At 40.1% G+C, this 18,578-nt stretch overlaps 1 protein-coding gene across 4 annotated transcripts in view; it reads left to right on the top strand.

The window, feature by feature from the left end:
* Positions 1–18,578, top strand: part of traf3ip2a (TRAF3 interacting protein 2a) — a 41,299-nt gene that overhangs the window by 15,743 nt on the left and 6,978 nt on the right. Inside the window, exons 4-7 of one of the 4 annotated variants that reach the window (XM_077219807.1) lie at positions 7,452–7,569; positions 17,170–17,327; positions 17,403–17,455; positions 17,605–17,673. In XM_077219807.1, coding sequence (XP_077075922.1) covers positions 7,452–7,569; positions 17,170–17,327; positions 17,403–17,455; positions 17,605–17,673 — 398 coding nt within the window. Of the gene's footprint in view, positions 1–7,451; positions 7,571–17,158; positions 17,328–17,402; positions 17,492–17,604; positions 17,674–18,578 lie in introns of all 4 variants that reach the window. The other 3 variants (XM_077219805.1, XM_077219806.1, XM_077219804.1) reach the window with 3 other exon arrangements.

Here is an 18,578-nt window from a genome sequence, read left to right as displayed (position 1 = left end):
CTTTACAGTAAAGAACTGTACAATTAACAGTAAATTACTGGCAACAGTGTTGCCAGTATTTTACTGTAAAAAAACCTGGTAAGGTCTATCAGTGCAGTGTAAATCATAAGCATTTTGTTTTCATCAGTGTAACAATGGATGAGTGTGTGTGGGGATGAAAGAAGACAAGGGTCGGCATAACGGGGACTCGTACACTTTATTAAATGTAAATTAAAGAAACAGAAAAGAAAAGGTGCACCACATACACGCATGTTTGTTGTACCAATTAGTTATCAATTATGTCTTTGATGGCTAATTTTTGCATTAGAATGGTAATTTTGATTTGTTTACTTTACTTTATACTCTATTAGTCCCATTACTGGGAAATTTGTTTTGGACACCGTGCAAAGTCCGTACATACAAACAACATACATTAAAAGCGAATAAAAACAACAGTCGATACATACAATATCACTTACATTAAACCAAAATAAGAATAAGTGAAGTTAATCCATGTAAGGCACCCTGGCAATTCACAGTATTTTATCTCTATTTAACACTTTGATTGCAGTTGGAACAAAGGAATTTTTCAGTCGATTTGACCTGCACATCGGGACCCTGTACCTCCTTCCTGATGATAATCTCTCCTCACCCCCTATAATTCTATAGGCGGTGTGCACCAAACGTCCTAACCTCGATTTTAATTGGACAGACAACTTACCATACCATGCAGTGATGCCATATCTAATCAAGCTCCCAAAAATAGACTGATAAAACAAATACATGATTCTCTGATTCACTCCGAATGCCTTTAACCTGCGTAAAAAGTATAATCTCTGCTGTAACCTGGAACACAGATTGTCGACATGAAAAGACCAGCATAGTGAATTATCTATATAGACTCCCAAGTACTTATATGAAGGAACCTGTGCAATGATATTACCATGTATCATTACTGGACTATGATCCCCTACACTTCTAGGATCGAAAATCATCTCGACCGTCTTAGTTCCGTTAAGTATTAGCGAGTTATCATCACACCAGCTTACAAATCTGTTTACCTCAGAGAAATAATGTGAAGCATTATCTTTACTATTTAATAAGGTTAAAATTGCCGTGTCATCAGAAAATTTGATTAAAAAAAAGTAATGTCTTGGCTTGCTACGCAATCATTGGTATATAATGTAAATAAAATTGGAGAGCAAACGCATCCCTGCGGGGCTCCCGTGTTCGTAATTTTAACCTCAGAATATGAGTTGTTGACTCTCACCTGTTGTGTGCGGTTGTTCAGAAAGGAATAGAGCCACTTATACAGTATGGATTTACCTTGAGATCTTTTAACTTTGTGGTCAACAACATGGGATTCAGGGTATTAAATGCTGAACTAAAATCAATAAAAAGTAAACGGGCATATGATTCAGTGTCTTCTAAATGACTAATAACCAAATGAGAGATGCAGTTAATGGCATCTTCAGTACTTCGCCTCTCTCTATGTGCAAATTGAAATGGGTCTAGTAATGGTTTGACTTGATCCCTTAAACCCCTTAAAACAAATCGTTCAAAACACTTCACAACATGGGATGTAAGGGCTACTGGTCTAAAATCACTATTCTCCACTGAGTTTCTTAGGAACTGGTATTATGATGGATTTCTTCCATAAAGATGGAATAGTATGTGAGTCCAAAGATTTTTGAAAAATGGGGCAGAATGCCGTGGAAAGCTCCATAGCACAAGTTTTTAACAAAAAGGCTGAGATTCTATCCGGGCCCATAGATTTTTTGGACACCTATGGGTCAACCACTAGCCTCTGTCCCGGTTACATATTACATTATCCAGAACACCCGTATAATCAGTTGATGACTCAAACCTAAGAAAAAAGTCATTTAAATAATTTGCCCTGTGTTCATCATCATTAGTTATAAAAGTTTTGTGAGATGGTGTCATATTTGTTACAACTTTCATTGCATCCCACAGTTTTTTTGAATTCCCTGTGGCAAAGTTAACTTCTATTGTATCTCTATATTTTGTCCTCGCCCCTTTCAGTAATATATTCAGTTCCTTTTGAACTATTTTTAATTTAATTTGTTCATGATTTATAAATGCCAACTTCTTCCTATTCAAACATTCCTTGACTTCTTTTGTTATAAAACTTTTGTTATTTGGAAATACCATTACAGTTTTCTTCTCCACAATTGAGTCCACACAAAAATTTATATAGTCTGTTATGGACTCTGTGGCAGTTTCAATGTCCATCTCGTGAAAAAGATCCCAGTCTGTGGATTCAAAACAGCCTTTTAAGGTCTCTATACTGTCCTCCGACCAAACCGAGATTGTCTTTGTGTGAGGCTTAGTTCTTTTTAAAAGAGTTTTATAAGTTGGGATCAAAAGGACAGTGTTATGATCACAGTTAGATAGAGGAGGTTTGACCTTAGCAACATATGCGTCTTTAACATTTCCGTAACATTTGTCCAAAATCTTGTTACCTCTAGTGAAGCACTTAATATATTGTTCGTACCCCGGGAGCATAAGCTCCAATCTACACTGGTTGAAGTCTCCAAGGATAAAAATTGAAGCCGCTGGAGTGCTCCTTAATTGTTCATTGACACAGTCACTTATACACCTGGCCGCGTTAGCAGCATTCCCGCTTGGTGGAACGTACACCCCACAAATAACGATGTTTCCAAATTCACGCGGTAGATAAAAAGGCCTTAATGATAAACATAATAATAAAAATCTCCTCAGCCATATGCATAATATTACTTATTGCAGTTTTAAAATAAATTGCTTATAGCAGCAACTTAAAATGTATAATGAGCACATCTTCGTCGTTTCTTAACATTTGCTTTAGGAAAATTGCATCCAATGTTTTCACTTTACTGAAAACCATCAATTATGCATTTATAGAGCTTAGTAACTGTATTATCACACAGTAAGTATTTATAAGAACACAAAACAGCTACACAGCAAAATCCCCAGGGTTAAATTAACTCTGCTCAGAGAACATTTGGTCCCACTCTACAGAGAGTTATAGTAATTCTGAATCCGTGTTAAAGTTAATGAGATAATTAAGTGATAAATTAAGTCATGATTGAACATTAGATATGAACACCTGCTGGTAACAAGCAGAATCACTGAAGAAAAGAGAAACACAAGAACTACAACTGACTTCCAGCCACAGTCTTAGATGAAATCAACCGAAGATAAAAGAAGACAATAAATCTCTCAAGATCTCAGCAGAGGAGGATTACCAGCTTCACTTATTACTAACCAGATTGACTTTATTTCAGTCATATGGCTATATAAGTTCTTATTGAGAATTAAAAAAGGTTTAGGTGTTGATGTTTTATTGAAAATGTTTAGGGACCATTATGGTGATCAGTGTGTCTTTTGGTTGGGCAATTTGACTCTTGGCTTTTGACTTGAGTATGTCATCTTTGAAATTGTGTTTACAAAAACACAAAATTTGTTGCAAAGAAAACTGGAAACAGAGATGATCAGGTGATATAGTTTTTAGCATTATAAAGGAGAATGTCACTTATCTTATCCCTGACTGAAAGTGGTTACCAACCGATTATATTCAATACTTTCTCAACACAGATTGCAATTTTGAAAAACCCTGTTGCAATAATTAATACAAAAAATCTTTAGACACCCACAGACATCACAAATCAGCATATGAATCTCAACAATGGTGACATGCTTCATGCTGCAATGCATACTGGGAGCCATGAGTTTTATACTATGGTAACTCCCAGCATGCGTTGCGACATGAAGCATGTCACCATTGTTGAGATTCATATGCTGAATCTTGATGTCTATGTGTGTTTAAAGGAAATAAAAAATCCCATAATGATTTGTTGCAAGAAAAAATTGTTGGTCAATAAATCTATTAATAACAAATAACCACTTTAGGTCATGAACATTTGTAATGCAACAAATTGCAAAGTTAAAAAGCCCATAAATTCACATAAAAAGCAAAGAGTGAAACTGCCCAACTAAAGGAAATGCTGATCACCATAATGGTGACCAAAACTAAATAAAATATCAACATCTAAACCTCTGTTAATTCTCACTAAAACTTATTTTGCTCTATGACAGAAATAAAGACAATCTGGTTAGTAATAAGTGAAGCTGGTAATACCCAGGGGGCAAAGGGGGTTTAGCAGACATGGGCTGCTGTAAAAGGTTGTAATATAAAAAACTTGTAATTAGGGTCAAAACAATGCTACCTCAAATTCTGCTCCCCGGAATCACCCAATAGTCCAGTCATTTTATGAAAAAAGGTTGAACAAATTGCAACTGAAGCAAACTCAACTGATTTTGAATCCTCAATATGTCCTGAGTAAGGGGAAAAAAGCCCTGAAGAATCCCATTAGGGGAAAATTTAGAAAAAGACCCAAATATAGCCTATTCATACGCCTATTCATTTTTTTCTCACGTGAATAGGATACAATTTTTAACCTATAAGTATCACCATGAAAATTACTGAGTTGATTACTTACATCAAGAGAAACAAAAAATGTATTACAAGTTTTTTGAAATTGTTTGTTAACATGGACAAACGGTGCATAATATATTTACATATGTGCTAATTTGCATAAAATACCACAACAAATCTAAACATTGGGTATAGCAGGTGAAAATGTCTTGTTGAATCTTGTTGACATATAACAGTAAAAGACTGTTAAGGTCTGAATGGAACACATTTAGGCTACCCATGAACATTAATACACAGAGGTAGGACGAAGTACTTTAGAAACCAGCCTTAATTAATTATTATTGCAGAGATGGGGTTTGGGCATTGAGTGCATTGTGTACTTAACTAGATTTTTTGATCCAGACACTTTTTATTTTACCTATCTTTTGTCTTCTGCATTCTCCGAGTCCTTATCCATGTCTCCTGTTCTTCCCTCAGATTTATCCCCCAGAAACAGTCCCACTGACCCAGCCCCAAACCCCATCTAATAATAATTAATAAAGGCTGGTTTCTAAATTCTTCCTGCCTCTATGTATTAATGCTCATGGGTAGCCTAAATGTGTTCCATTCAGACCTTAACATTAAGTCTTTTACTGTTATATGTCAACAAGATTCAACAAGACATTTTCACCTGCTATACCCAATGTTTAGATTTGTTGTGATATTTATGCAAATTGGCACATATGTAATTAGATTATGCACCGTTTGTACATGTTAACAAACAATTTCAAAAAACTTGTAATACATTTTTTGTTTGTCTTGATGTAAGTAATCAGCTCAGTAATTTTCATGGTGATATTTTTAAATTTTTTACCTTATTCACGTGAGAAAAATAATGAATAGGTGAATTAATAGACTATATTTGGGTCTTTTTCGAAACTTTCCCCTAATGGGATTCTATGGGGCTTTTTTTCCCTTACTCAGGACATATTGTGGATACAAAATCAGTTGAGTTTGCTTCAGTTGCAATTTGTTCAACCTTTTTTCATAAAATGACTGGACTATTGGGTGATTCCGGGGAGCAGAATTTGAGGTAGCATTGTTTTGACCCTAATTTACAAGTTTCCAGCAGCTTGTTGACCGGGTTGTCCACCCAGGTTGTGATCCTCAGACATCATAGATTTCATTTTTATATGACAACCTTTTACAGCAGCCCATGTCTGATTTCCTAAAAAACAGGTGTTTTGCCCCCTGGGTATAATGCTGTTTGTGGAGTTGTTTAATCCTCCTCTGCTGAGATCTTGAGAAACATCTTGGGTCTTCTTTTATCTTCAGTTGATTTGATCTGGGGATTTTGCTGTATATTAATAACAAAATATTAACTTATTTGACAGAAATAAATCTGAATTACTAAAAAAGTCAATGTAACTATAATATTAAAACATTATAGCATTGCAGGTTGTCTTCATAAATAAATTCATGGAACCATACGACTGACTAATTAATACTTACAAATCAGTGTATAATGAATTATCAGCATGCACATAGCAAAAAAGCAAATGCATGACTTATAAGTAATTATAAAAATAATATAAATGTAACTATATATTTTCTTAATGCAGTATAAGTCTTAATGAGTCTTTACAAATATATTTATAGAATAGTAATGTCAGAATTGCCAAGCTCCATCTTCACTTAATCTCCGACCTGGTGTGTAATCAATCATCCTATTCAACACGCTGCATAAAAGCCTGCACCACACACCTCCATTGTCTGGACTTCGTCATAAGATGCCTACCGCCGATACTTACCGCCGTGTCTACCTTTTATCTTCCACTCCTGTGATCTCCATCTATTATTGCAATATCTGTTATTCTCTGGTTCCTCCTGAATACACCTTTAAGATAAGAGAACAATATCATCCTTTCATTCCTCAGCAATCTAGGTGTGTGTGGTGCAACTCATCCATTTGGACTAATATATTCATTCTCACTCTGGTTGTTGTTTTATGATCATCTGCATTCCCATCTCACTGCATCTGTTTTAATAAACTGCCCTCTATTGCATTACTTACCGTTTCCTCTGAGTCTGTTTTCCTGACAAGTAATAATTACTTATTAATATATATTAAATAAGTATAAATGGAGCTATAATTTATTATAAACATGGACTTCATAGAAAGTGTTACCAAATGTCCTTTAAACATACACAGATTTTATCCAGCAAATACATTTACATTATTATTTAAATTGATACGGTCACCATGATTTTGCCAAGTAAGACATGTTCCTGGATCAACATATTCATGCCTATTTAAGCCTAAACTTGACATAACCCTGTAAACTTGTCCCTTGAATCTGATTGGTTGATTGGAATGTTGTTCCAGGAACATGTATTACTTGGTGTAATCACGCTCTATATTGACTTATATTGTGGGAAGAGATGGAGAAATTTATCAATGAAAATTTCAGTGTTCGAGAGCTCTCACTTTTATGGGAAAAATCTTTTTTTTTTTTTTGCTTCACTGAATATTTTAAAAAGGATGAAAAGTGCCAAATTTTACATTCATAATTACAAGTTTACTGATAAAAGACTCAACTTTATGTCCCTAGACTCCCTAGAAAGTATTTTTATTACCGAATGTACACTTATGCTGATTTTTATACTTTAGATTTAGCTTGGCTGATAAGCCAAATATTTAGAAAATACTGAAACCATAGTTAGCTAACAATGAAGAGTGAAATAAAGAAAATTGTCCAGTAGATATTTTTTTTAAGTGTTTGTGGGATTCATCAAGATTTTCATTTTGGTGGATCACAACAGAGACCATTTTGAAAGCCTGTATTCTTTTGTTCGGTTTGCAAAAATATTTAACAAAGACTAAATTGGGCAGGGGAGGTGTAGAACTTTTAGAATGACTGGTGTTCCAATTCTGTGGAAATCTGCAGAGCTCTGTGCACAAAGATTCCAAGTGGGCCAGAATGAGTAGCCTCTGCAGATCATTTAACCATAACTTAACTGTATAGAAATTGAATTCTGTGTCTCGTCTCTATAGATAATTACCCACCAGAGATTTTATATCACTGGCATAAGCAGCCTGCAAATTATCCACATCCCAACTATCCGGTGCATCAGCCCCTACCTGAGCATGCAAGATATTATGCTCAGAACAGGTAACTTCCTAAATCTTGTTTTTTTTTGTTTTGTTTGTTTTTTACAATAATGTGCCAACTACCAATCAATTCTAGCTTTAAACAACAAAAATTAAAGTTGTCATACCTTGCCAAAACTAATTTGCCTTGCTTTTTTACCATAAAAAAACCTTGATGCAAAAATAACTTGTGGAGACAGATGGATACTTAAATGCCACTGTTGTCTTTAGCTTGCTATGGCTGATATATTATGGCATCACTTCGATTGCTGCGCTGCTCACTCTGAATTAAAGCCACAATGCATTGTTTTTGGTCAAAATACATCTGAATTAACAAAAAAACAAAAAAACGTGTTCAAAAAACCTCTTTTCCACGAGATATTGAAGCCAAAAATTATCCTTGATTTTGAATTAATGTAAAACGCGTTGCAGCAGCCTTATACATATATTTATAGAATAATAATGTCAGAATCGCCAAGCTCCATCTTCACTTCATCTCCCACCTGGTGTGTAATCATCATCTCATTCACCACGCTGCATAAAAGCCTGTACCAAACACACCTCCATTGTCTGGACTTCGTCATAAGATGCCTACCGCCGATACTTACCGCCCTGTCTGCCTTTTATCTTCCACTCCTGCGATCTCCATCTATTATTGCAATATCTGTTATTCTCCGGTTCCTCCTGAATACACCTTTAAGATAAGAGAACAATATCATCCTTTCATTCCTCAGCGATCTAGGTGTGTGTGGTGCAACTCATCAATTTGGAATAATATATTCATTCTCACTCTGGTTGTTGTTTTATGATCATCTGCATTCCCATCTCACTGCATCTGTTTTAATAAACTGCCCTCTATTGCATTACTTACCGTTTCCGCTGAGTCTGTTTTCCTGACAAGTAATAATTACTTATTAATATATATTAAATAAGTATAAATGGAGCTATAATTTATTGTAAACATGGACTTCATAGAAAGTGTTACCAAATGTAATTTAAACATACACAGATTTTATCCAGCAAATACATTTACATTATTATTTAAATTGATACGGTCACAATGATTTTGCCAAGTAAGACATGTTCCTGGATCAACATATTCATGCCTATATAAGCCTAAACTTGACATAACCCTGTAAACTTAAAAAAACAGCATGCAGACATAGGCAAGGCGGCTTGCGTGCCTATTGGCTGACCTGCAGCAACAGCAGCAGCCTATCGAGAGAGGCCCTGCGTGACGCCATATCCAATGGGGGCGCTTCACGCCATATAGGCGTGGCCTTGATCTATAAATATAGCTCTGACAAACTGATTTTTCATCTCTTCAGCGAAGTTCACGCATCGCTGGATCCAGAGTGAGAAGCCGCGCCATCTGAGAAAAAGCGTTCTACGGGACGAGCTTTTGCATCTGAAGCCGCTAGCCTTCATCTCGCTGCCTTCAGTCGCCATACCTACTACGTTTTCCGGCGTATATATCCTTTTACTCTGCCGAGTGTGTTTGTTCGCCGCCGCGACTCACACTCTCTCTCTCTTATCTAAAAGAGCAAGCGTCTTTTTAAAGATGCCTCATTCCTGTGGCTCGTGCCGAGCCGCACTCAGCGATGGGGACCGCCATGTCATCTGCATTTCCTGCATGGGTGAGGATCATACAGCTCTCGCGCTCGCTGACGGCGGCTGCCATCATTGCAAGCTATTGCCATGGCTTATCTGAGGACTCGCCTGGCATTTTTCTCTCCGAGTCTGCACTTCCACCCGCTATAGTGCCGCGCCATATAAAGCAGCGTACTCAATGGGTCCCCGAGCCTTCTCCAGCCTGCGAAAGCTTGCCGGTTCGCCCGCCAGCTTCACTCGAGTCGCTCACCGACGGACAGCAGGCGCCGTTCGCCGCCGCTTCCGCCATTGGTGACGACGAGATAGTTGCTTCTGTGGAGGAGGACAGCTGCTCTATCTTGGCGTCGGACAGTGAGGATTGGGTGAGCTCTGTGGACCTCCCCCCCTCTGCCCGTGAGTCGTCAGGGAAACAGGCCAGCATCGAATCCGAGCGGATACATCTGCTCTCACAGGCCGCAGCAAGCCTCAGCCTTGAGTGGAAGGCGCCCGTGCAGCCTGCTCTCTCGCACTCTCGCTCTGCCGGACGCCGCCCCCCTCCGCGTGGGCCCCGGCTGAAGATTGAGATAAAGCCCGAGGCCTCAAAGTCTTCCTAGCCCTCCTAGGTAAGCAACGGTGTTTAAGTCTCGCCGCGAAAATGTTTGCTCGTTCAGTTCCAGAAAATGCGACTGTTCCAGTGTATTCTGCAGTAAACAAGCCGGTACCACGGCCTGCTTGCCTGCACACAAAAGCACATCAAAAGTGCATGATGTGTATTTTCTGTATTCCGACCACGGCAGATGGTGTCAATTGTGCATTACATGTAGTGAATGTGCCCACAACTCAGTGCCCACAAACGCTACACAATGCATGTCCCACGGTTTTCTGTAAAAACGAAAGCAACACACATTTAGTCAGCTCAGGCTGACTGTGTTTCTGTGCAGTAAATGTGCCCACTGTCCCGCACCCACGTTCTCTCACAGACAAGTTGAGCCCCACAGGGTTTTGTCCTGCTCGCTCTCTCTACGCAAACTGCCATAGACAAATCGAGCGCGACCAGCGACTCATGTCGATTGTGCATTACATGTAGTGTATGTGCCCACATCTCAGTGCCCACAAACACTACATAATGCATGTCCCACGTTTTCTGTGAAAACGAGACCAACACACACATTCAGTCAGCTCAGGCCGACGGTGTTTTCAGTGCAGTAAATGTGCCCGCTGTCCCGCGCCCACGTTCTCTCACAGACATGTTGAACCCCACAGGGTTTTGTCCTGCTTGCTCTCTCTCTGCAAACTGCCTTAGAGAAATCGAGCGCGGCCAGCGACTCATGTCGATTGTGCATTACATGTAGTGAATGTGCCCACAACCCAGTGCCCACAAACACTACACTATGCATGTCCCGCGGTTTCTGTAAAACGAAACCAACACACATTCAGTCAGCTCAGAAAAGACGGTGTTTTGAGTGCAGTAAATGTGCCCGCTGTCCCGCGCACACATTCACTTACAGACATGTTAAAACCCACGGGGTTCACCCCGCTCATTTTCTCTTCGCAAACTGCCATAGAGAAATCGAGCGCGGCCAGACCGCCCGCTGTGATCAGTGCGCCCCCCGCCTCAGATGCTGCAAGCACAGTGTTTACAGTACACCGGAGCTCTCCGGCCGCCATTAAGTTGCGGCCAGAGCCCAGATCTCATTTTACCCCTAGTGGGGTATCAGAATGGGTGCTGAATACTATAGAGAGAGGCTATTCGCTGCAGTTCGCTCGACACCCCCGCTGTTACACGGCGCGTGTCGAAACTACGTTAAAAAACGAGGTAGCTCATCTACTTCCAGCCGAAATAGCGAAACTACTGAGCAAAGGGGCCATAGAACCTTTATCAGAGTGCTTGTGAAGCGCCAGTTCAGAATGCTTACAAGCAGGAAAATTCTCACGCAAGTTCGCCAGGAGTACTGGTTTATGTCAATAGATCTGAAAGACGCTTATTTCCAAATACAAATAGCGTCACGTCACAGGCGTTTCTTGAGATTCGCCTTCGAGGGCCAGGCAAAATACACCTGGGCCTGAACGTTCAGCGCTCCACGAAATCCTTCCGCCGCGGCACTATAGTCCCGCTCAAAAGGTTTCAGAAAATGCTGGGCCTCATGGCCTCAGCATCTTCAGTACTCCAGCTGGGTCTGCTTCGCATGTGCCCACTGCAGTCATTGCTGAAAGCGCGAGTTCCACCTCGGCCATGGGCCTCCGGTCTGTTTCGCCTCAAGGTCAATCTGAAATGCGTCTCAGCTCTGGAACCTTGGAAGGTGATCGACTAGTATCAGTCAGGCGTGAGTCTGTGGACTTCCTCGAGTGTGAAGGTGGTGTCCACAGACGCCTCCACCTCGGGATGGGGAGCGCTGCTCGAGGGCAGACCGTTCTTTGGCCAGTGGTCAGAACGGGAAAAGCTTCTACACATAAGCTGTCTGGAAATGATGGCAGTCGACAACGCGACAGGCGTTTTTGTCCCAAAATAAAAGGTTACCACGTCCTGGTCCGATCGGACAACATGTCAGTGGTGGCCTATATAAATCACCAGGGCGGCATCAGGTCCTGAAACCTTCACAGGCTGACGGAACGCCTCTTGGTCTGGGCTCAGCACAACCTGCTTTCGTTGAAGGCAGCACACGTGCCTGGTCACCTAAATCTGGGACCAGACAGACTGTCCAGAAACAATGTTCCAGCAGGAGAATGGTCGCTGCACCCGCTGACGATCAGACTGCTGTGGGAGACATTCGGCAGAGCGCAGGTGGACCTGTTCGCGTCCCAGGGAAAAGCTCACTGTTCGAAGTTTTTCTCCAAGAGCAGGGGCACGCTGGCCCATGTCTGGCCCCGCTGCCGTCTCTATGCTTTTCCCCCCGTCTCGCTCCTGCCTCAGGTGTTGGAACGAATCAGGGAAAACGGATGCTCAGTGCTGCTTGTGGCTCCGCTCTGGACAAACCAGGCTTGGTTCCCAGTCCTGATGCAGCTGACCAGCACTGCCCCGTGGCCAATACAGATGAGGAAAGACCTCCTATCTCAGGCCAAGAGCTCGATTTGGCATCCTCGCCCGGAGCTATGGTCCCTGCATGCATGGGCCATTAACAGCTACTCGCTAACCTCCCAGAGGGAGTGTTAAACACGATCACACAGGCTAGAGCCCCGTCTACTAGACGGCTCTATTCCTCAAAATGGTCTGTGTTCTCTGGCTGTGGTCAAGCTCAGGGCTTTTCACCCCTAGACTGCGGGGTTACGGAAGTTCTCTCCTTCCTTCAAAAGCTACTGGATAAGGGCAGAACCCCATCCACGCTCAAAGTTTATGTGGCGGCCATAGCAGCATTTACTAAACCGGCGTCTGGCCAGTCACTGGGGAGGAACGAGCTGGTCGTACGATTCCTCAAAGGAGCTAGGAGGCTGAACCCTCCCAGACCTTTGTCTTTTGTCTTTCAAAACAGTGTTTCTTGTGGCTCTCGCTTCGGTGAAGCGCATTGGGGATTTACAAGCGCTCTCGGTAAGCGCAACATGTATGGAATTCGGGTCTAAGCCCAAATCCCTCAACACACCGTTCAGGGCCCAGGTGATTTCCCTGTCCGCCCTTCCGGTTCATGATGAGGAGGAGGATACGAGTCTCCTATGGCCTGTCAGGGCACTGAGAACTTATGTGTCCTGCTCGTCTGCTTTCAGACAGACTGAGCAGCTCTTTGTTTTGTTTAGCGGGCGTTCTAAGGGACAAGCCGCGTCCAAACAGAGCCTATCCAGATGGATAGGCGAGGCCACTTCTAAGGGCCTGCAGTGTCCTTTGGGTGTCAGAGCGCACCCCACGAGAGGCGTGGCCTCGTCGTGGGCGTGGTCTAGATGGATTACCATGCAAGATATCTGTACGGCGGCAGGCTGGGCCTCGCCGTCTACATTTATAAGGTTTTATAACCTAGAGGTTCCCGCCTTACAGGCTAAGCTTCTGTCGGTCTAGTAATCAGCTCTGTCTGCCCCGTTGCTCCGGCTCAGAAGGTTGAATTTTGCTTGTGCATCGTTCACTGATCGATAGAACAGCTCCATGGGTGTTGAAAGACGTTCAGGCTGAATGCTGTTCACCCTGACTGCGTGGTACACTATTAACATGATTAGCTCCTGTAGGATGCTATTTTTGGAGAATGATGCGTACTGCCTCTCTTCTCAGACTCTCTGTTAGTCTAGGATGATTATGCACTATATGAGCCCCGGTTTTCTGCCCTTGGGACTTTGGTGTCGGATCCCAGTACGCACGGCGTTTTACACTGTGTTCCCCATTGCGTAAGATATTACGCAGTACGAGAGAAACTCTCGTAGGAGAACGTACTCGGTTACTAAAGTAACCTCGGTTCTCTCTGGAGAGGGAACGAGTACTGCGTAATTTGCCGTGCTTACAACATGCTGTGGTTCGCTTCGGCGACGAAAATCCAGTTTGTTTCAGCCTGTCGAGCTATATTTATAGGTCAAGGCCACGCTTATTTCGGTGGGACGTGACGTATCCTTTCCAGGATAGTATAAAACTCCCAGTATGCACTGCTGCATGAATTAAAAAAATTAAAAAATATTACCACCATTGTTGAGACTCATGTGCTGATTTTTGATATCTCGGTGTTTCTACAAGTTAGTGTAGCTCTGTTTCTTTGGTTGTGCATGTGTTAAAAAAAACTTTATTGTATTCACAGTGGTGGTAATGTAACACTTTTGATACAGGATTAAACTGTGAATGTGATTAGTCAATTAACAGGTTATATGATACTACGTCATCATAATCATTTGAACAACTACTTTCTCCAAAAAAAGTGTTACTTGCAAAACCACAGTTCAAGCAAGAGAAAAGTTAATGTTAAAAAGTCAAGGGTCAGCATCCCAAGTAAAATAAAATAAAAAATAAAAACACTGATCTCTATAATGGTAACTTCAAACCAAACATTTTCAATTAAACATAACTTCTATAGATCAGTTGTTGTTCTTGTGTTTCTCTATTTTCTGTTCTTGTGTTCATCTTTCCTTCAGTGATTCTGCTTGTTTACAGCAGGTGTTCATCACGAAGGCTCAACAATCACTTACATATTCACTTGATTATCTCACTGCAACAATGTTACTTTTTACTCTTTGTAGTGCTGATTTTCCTGTGGGGTTGAAAGGGTTAACAGTGTAAGATAAAAAGACAGACCCACAAAATGTATTTTAACAGTAAGAAACTGTAAGTTCTAAAAGAGGTATATAACAGTGTTGCCAGTATTTTACTGTAAAAAAAAACCTGTTACGGTTTAACAGTGCATGTTATGGATATGTGTGGGACAGTAGGTCGCATCGCAACACAGTATGCTGTCCAGCATAAATCAAAGCATGTGACAAAGTGGTCGGAGGAGAACACCTGAAAGAGGCGGCACATTGGTCAATAATCATCTGTATTTGCAATACACAAGCCGCGGTTCAGCTAGCTTCTGTCCTGCCTCCGTCTGCTTTTACATCTTGTGAAACAGGCGTAATAAGTTAGAAAAAAACTTTTTTTTTAAAAAGGAGGTAATCAGTTTCATGTTTTTTTCTTCTTTTTTTATAAACTCCAATATTAAGTTAGTAGAATTTCATATTTTGTTTTTGTACTACATACGCATGTTAATTTCACAACTTTGTAACCAACTGTTTCCGTCATGGTGGTTCCAGTGCAATTAAGTTTGCTACAAAGTTTGCACACACTCTAAAAAATGCTGGGTTGTCTTAACCCATGTTTGGGTCAAATAAAAGTTGAAATTAATGTTTGGGTTTGTTCATAAATACAAATTTGAATGGTTTTGTCTATGTTTGACCCGAATATGAGTTGAAACAACACAGCAGTTAAAAATGCTTTCTAAATGTACATGTTATAATTTAGAGACATCTACAGTGTTGCAATAACATAGCAATAAGGCAGTAAAATAAAATAAAAAAAAACATTGTCAATTTAATTGAGGAAGCTAAAGACCTGCCCCAAAAAATGTTTTATTGTATGAGTCAATATTTTAAGTTAAATGTCATCATACACAGCAAAAACTCCAATGTTAAATTAACTCTCCTAGGAGTTTATTTGACTCCACACTCAAGAGTGTTAAATTAACACTGAAGCAGTGTTAAAGTTAATCAGATAATTGGCCATTATTGAAGACACCTGATATTAACAAGCAGAATCACTGAAGGAGAAAATAGAAGTTTTAGTGACCATTATGGTTATCAGTGTTTGCTTTAGTTGTGTGGTTTCCCCTTAAAATTTTAACTTTTGACTTTGTTTGGCTGCTGTAACTGAGTTATAACAACCAGAAAAACAGAGCGAAAAGGTGGTCTTGGTTAAGTTTTGACATAATCATCATTTGACCTGAATCACTGAACTCATTTAGAGCCTAATCTCTGACTTAAATGTATATTTTTTATTACAGCATCACAATGATTCTACAGCATAAGATTCAGAATATAATTATATTCCAATATAACCCAAAGGATTTCTTAAAAGTTATTCTGATAAAGTTAAACTTTCTTTGAGGCACACACAGACATAAATAATCAGTGTATGAATCTCAACAATGGTGACAAACAGAATATTCAATTAGGAAAAGGAAATTACTAAGACGATTCAGATCACAATTTATTCATACCGCAATGCATGATGGGAGCCATGAATGAGTTTTCTGCAACATGCTTTATTATTGTCACCACTGTTGAGATCCACAGGCTGATTATTAATGTCAGTGTGTCTAAAATAATATTTCAAAAGTCTTTTGATCAGAACAGCTTTTAAGAAATATTTTGGATTATATTGAAAATGTGGAACACTGTTTGCTATTGAATCACATGGCTGCTGTAATCAACAAAGTAAACTTAACTCTCTAAATGAGTTTAGTGATTCAGGTCAAATTATGATTATGTCAAAACATAACCAACATAAGCTGGCAGTTAAAACTCAGATACAACAGCCAAACTAAATCTAATGTTAATAGTTCAAGGGTCAAGAGCCCAACTAAAGCAAATACTGATCACCATAATGGTTGGTTAAAATTTGATTTTCTCCTTTGGTGATTCTGCTTGTTAACATCAGGTGTCTTCAATAATGGTCAATCATCACTCAATGAATCACTTAATTAGCTCATTAACTTAACACGAAGGGAAAACGCAAATATTTCCCTGCGGTTTGGCCTCTCATTTACACGAAAACCCAGTTTTTATCAAAGAAAACTATTATTAAAAACTCCGGCCAAAGTGGAGATTTCTGAAAACGCGGGTTATGACACACCGTGTCAACTGGGAGAAACAGGGTTTTAGGTTCTCTCTTGCCGATTTTGAGGATTCTGATTGGCTTGCATGGCTTTATCCTTCTCCCTACACTGCCACCCATAGGTTTGGGATAGTTATGATGGCGTTTACGGCGTATTTATGCGGGTTGTGTGCACGATGTTATTATTGAAAACGGAGAGGGGGGGGGGGGGGGGGTATTCGTTTCTCTAAATACACGGCTATGTGTAAACATAGCCTAACACTCATATGTTAAGTGAGTCTTGAGTCCTTGAGTCTGGAGCCATATAAACTCCTAGGAGAGTTAATTTAACACTGGAGTTTTTGCTGTGTAGTATTTGTGAATATAAAGTTGTACTAATTTAAAACTTGAGTTTATTAACTTTCCCACAAGGTCACCCATTCAGGTACGGACCATGCTTGGCTTCACTGGGTAACTGGTCAAGCACTACAGGTTGTCAGCTGTAGATTAATATGGACTGCTTCCTCAAATGTCCCAAATACATCACTGGCCCTGTGATCGTCATAATCACAAAAAAACAACAACTTTAAGTTAATATAAATTTACAGGGACAGGTTTATTTATCTCAAAGCAGTAAAACAATTCTGTGCGTCCGTTTTATAAACTCAAAGGGAATAATTGAAAGTTTGAAATAATAATCACGTTTAATTTAAGTTATGACACACTGAACTGACTTGCCCTGTACATATCTCAACGTTTTGCTTCCCTTTGGATGCCCATATTCAGACAAACGGCTGTTGTGAGGCCACCTCACATCACATCCCATCAGAGCACAGCTCCTGTGAGAGAGCTCATGTCAGAAGTGTCTGTCCAGCCGTCCCAACCTGCTGCTGTCGGCCACCTTCAAACACTGAAGCGCAACATCAGTCTTCCTGATGACTGCAGTGAGTCATGCTTCAAAGACAGATTTTCATATCACCTTGAACTCTGAAAACCTATATAACTTTTATGATTTTCAGGAGATGTTTTCATAACATACTCTGTGGACACTGCAGCAGAGTTGATGCCCTTCGTGAGTTTTTTAAATAATCAAGGATTCAGACCGGCTGTAAGATTGCCTACTTTTTGCTTTTTTACAGTGTCTATTATTTAAACATTTATTGTTTGTCTCATGTGTATACTAGGTATTATAATCAACAAATAACATTATCTTTTTTTTAGATTGATATATTTGAAGACAGAGTTCGAGAAATGGACATCAACAAATGGATGGACAGTTTTTTAAAAAATGTAAGAATTTATGTATTACTATTATTAGGGGCCAAGCACCGAAGGTGCGGGCACCTATTGTAATTGTTCCGGTTCTTATTCTTATTCTTCTTCCGACTGGGCGTCTATGGCAGCCCATAGAACCGTTTGTGGGAAAGTTGTAACGGCTGAACATTCTGATAGAGCACAGTCCCAACATTAAATACACCAATTTTGGTGTCTCTAACTCATTCCCTCTAGCGCCACCACCTGTCCAAAATTTAACTTTTATTATACTAATAACTTTTGAACCGTAAGGCCTATCAACAAAATTTTTTCCTCTGATTCCGGAGCTCATGACGATTCGATTGCACCCTATAACGTCATTTTCTGTCATAAAAATATGGCCGCCATTTTGAATTGTTCAAAAAAACTACTTTTTCACTCTACGCGCTCAGACGGCGCGGCTTCTCACTCTGGATCTAGCGATGGCGTCACGCAGGGCCTCTCTCGATAGGCTGCTGCTGTTGCCGCAGGTCAGCCAATAGGCACGCAAGCCGTCTTGCCTATCTCTGCATGCAGCTACAACGCGTTTTACATTAATTTAAAATTAAGGATAATTTTTGGCTTCAATATCTCGTGGAAAATAGTTTTTCCCCTAGTGTAAGATATTACGCAGTACGAGAGAAACTCTCGTAAAAGAGGTTCGAAAAAAAAAGTTTGAAATTGATTTCTTGAACAACACTGAATGTAGTATTTTACACTATTGTAGTCAATCTTGGACTGTAGTTAAATTGAGCAATATCACCTGTGCAGGAGTGCTGTTATGAAAATGATCACAGTACGTATTCTAGAAACAAGGGATTAATATTTAGCAATTTCAGACCAAATTTGCTTGTATGTTTATATTCATTGCTTTCTGCTGGAGTCTGATTTTTTTAATGCAG

Source organism: Siphateles boraxobius, unplaced genomic scaffold, assembly GCF_051911475.1.
Source record: "Siphateles boraxobius isolate OS27281-9 unplaced genomic scaffold, OSU_SipBor_1 8, whole genome shotgun sequence".
NCBI lineage: Eukaryota > Metazoa > Chordata > Actinopteri > Cypriniformes > Leuciscidae > Siphateles > Siphateles boraxobius.
Note: the sequence above shows the minus strand (reverse complement) of the source record. Positions and strands in the feature narration are given on the sequence as shown.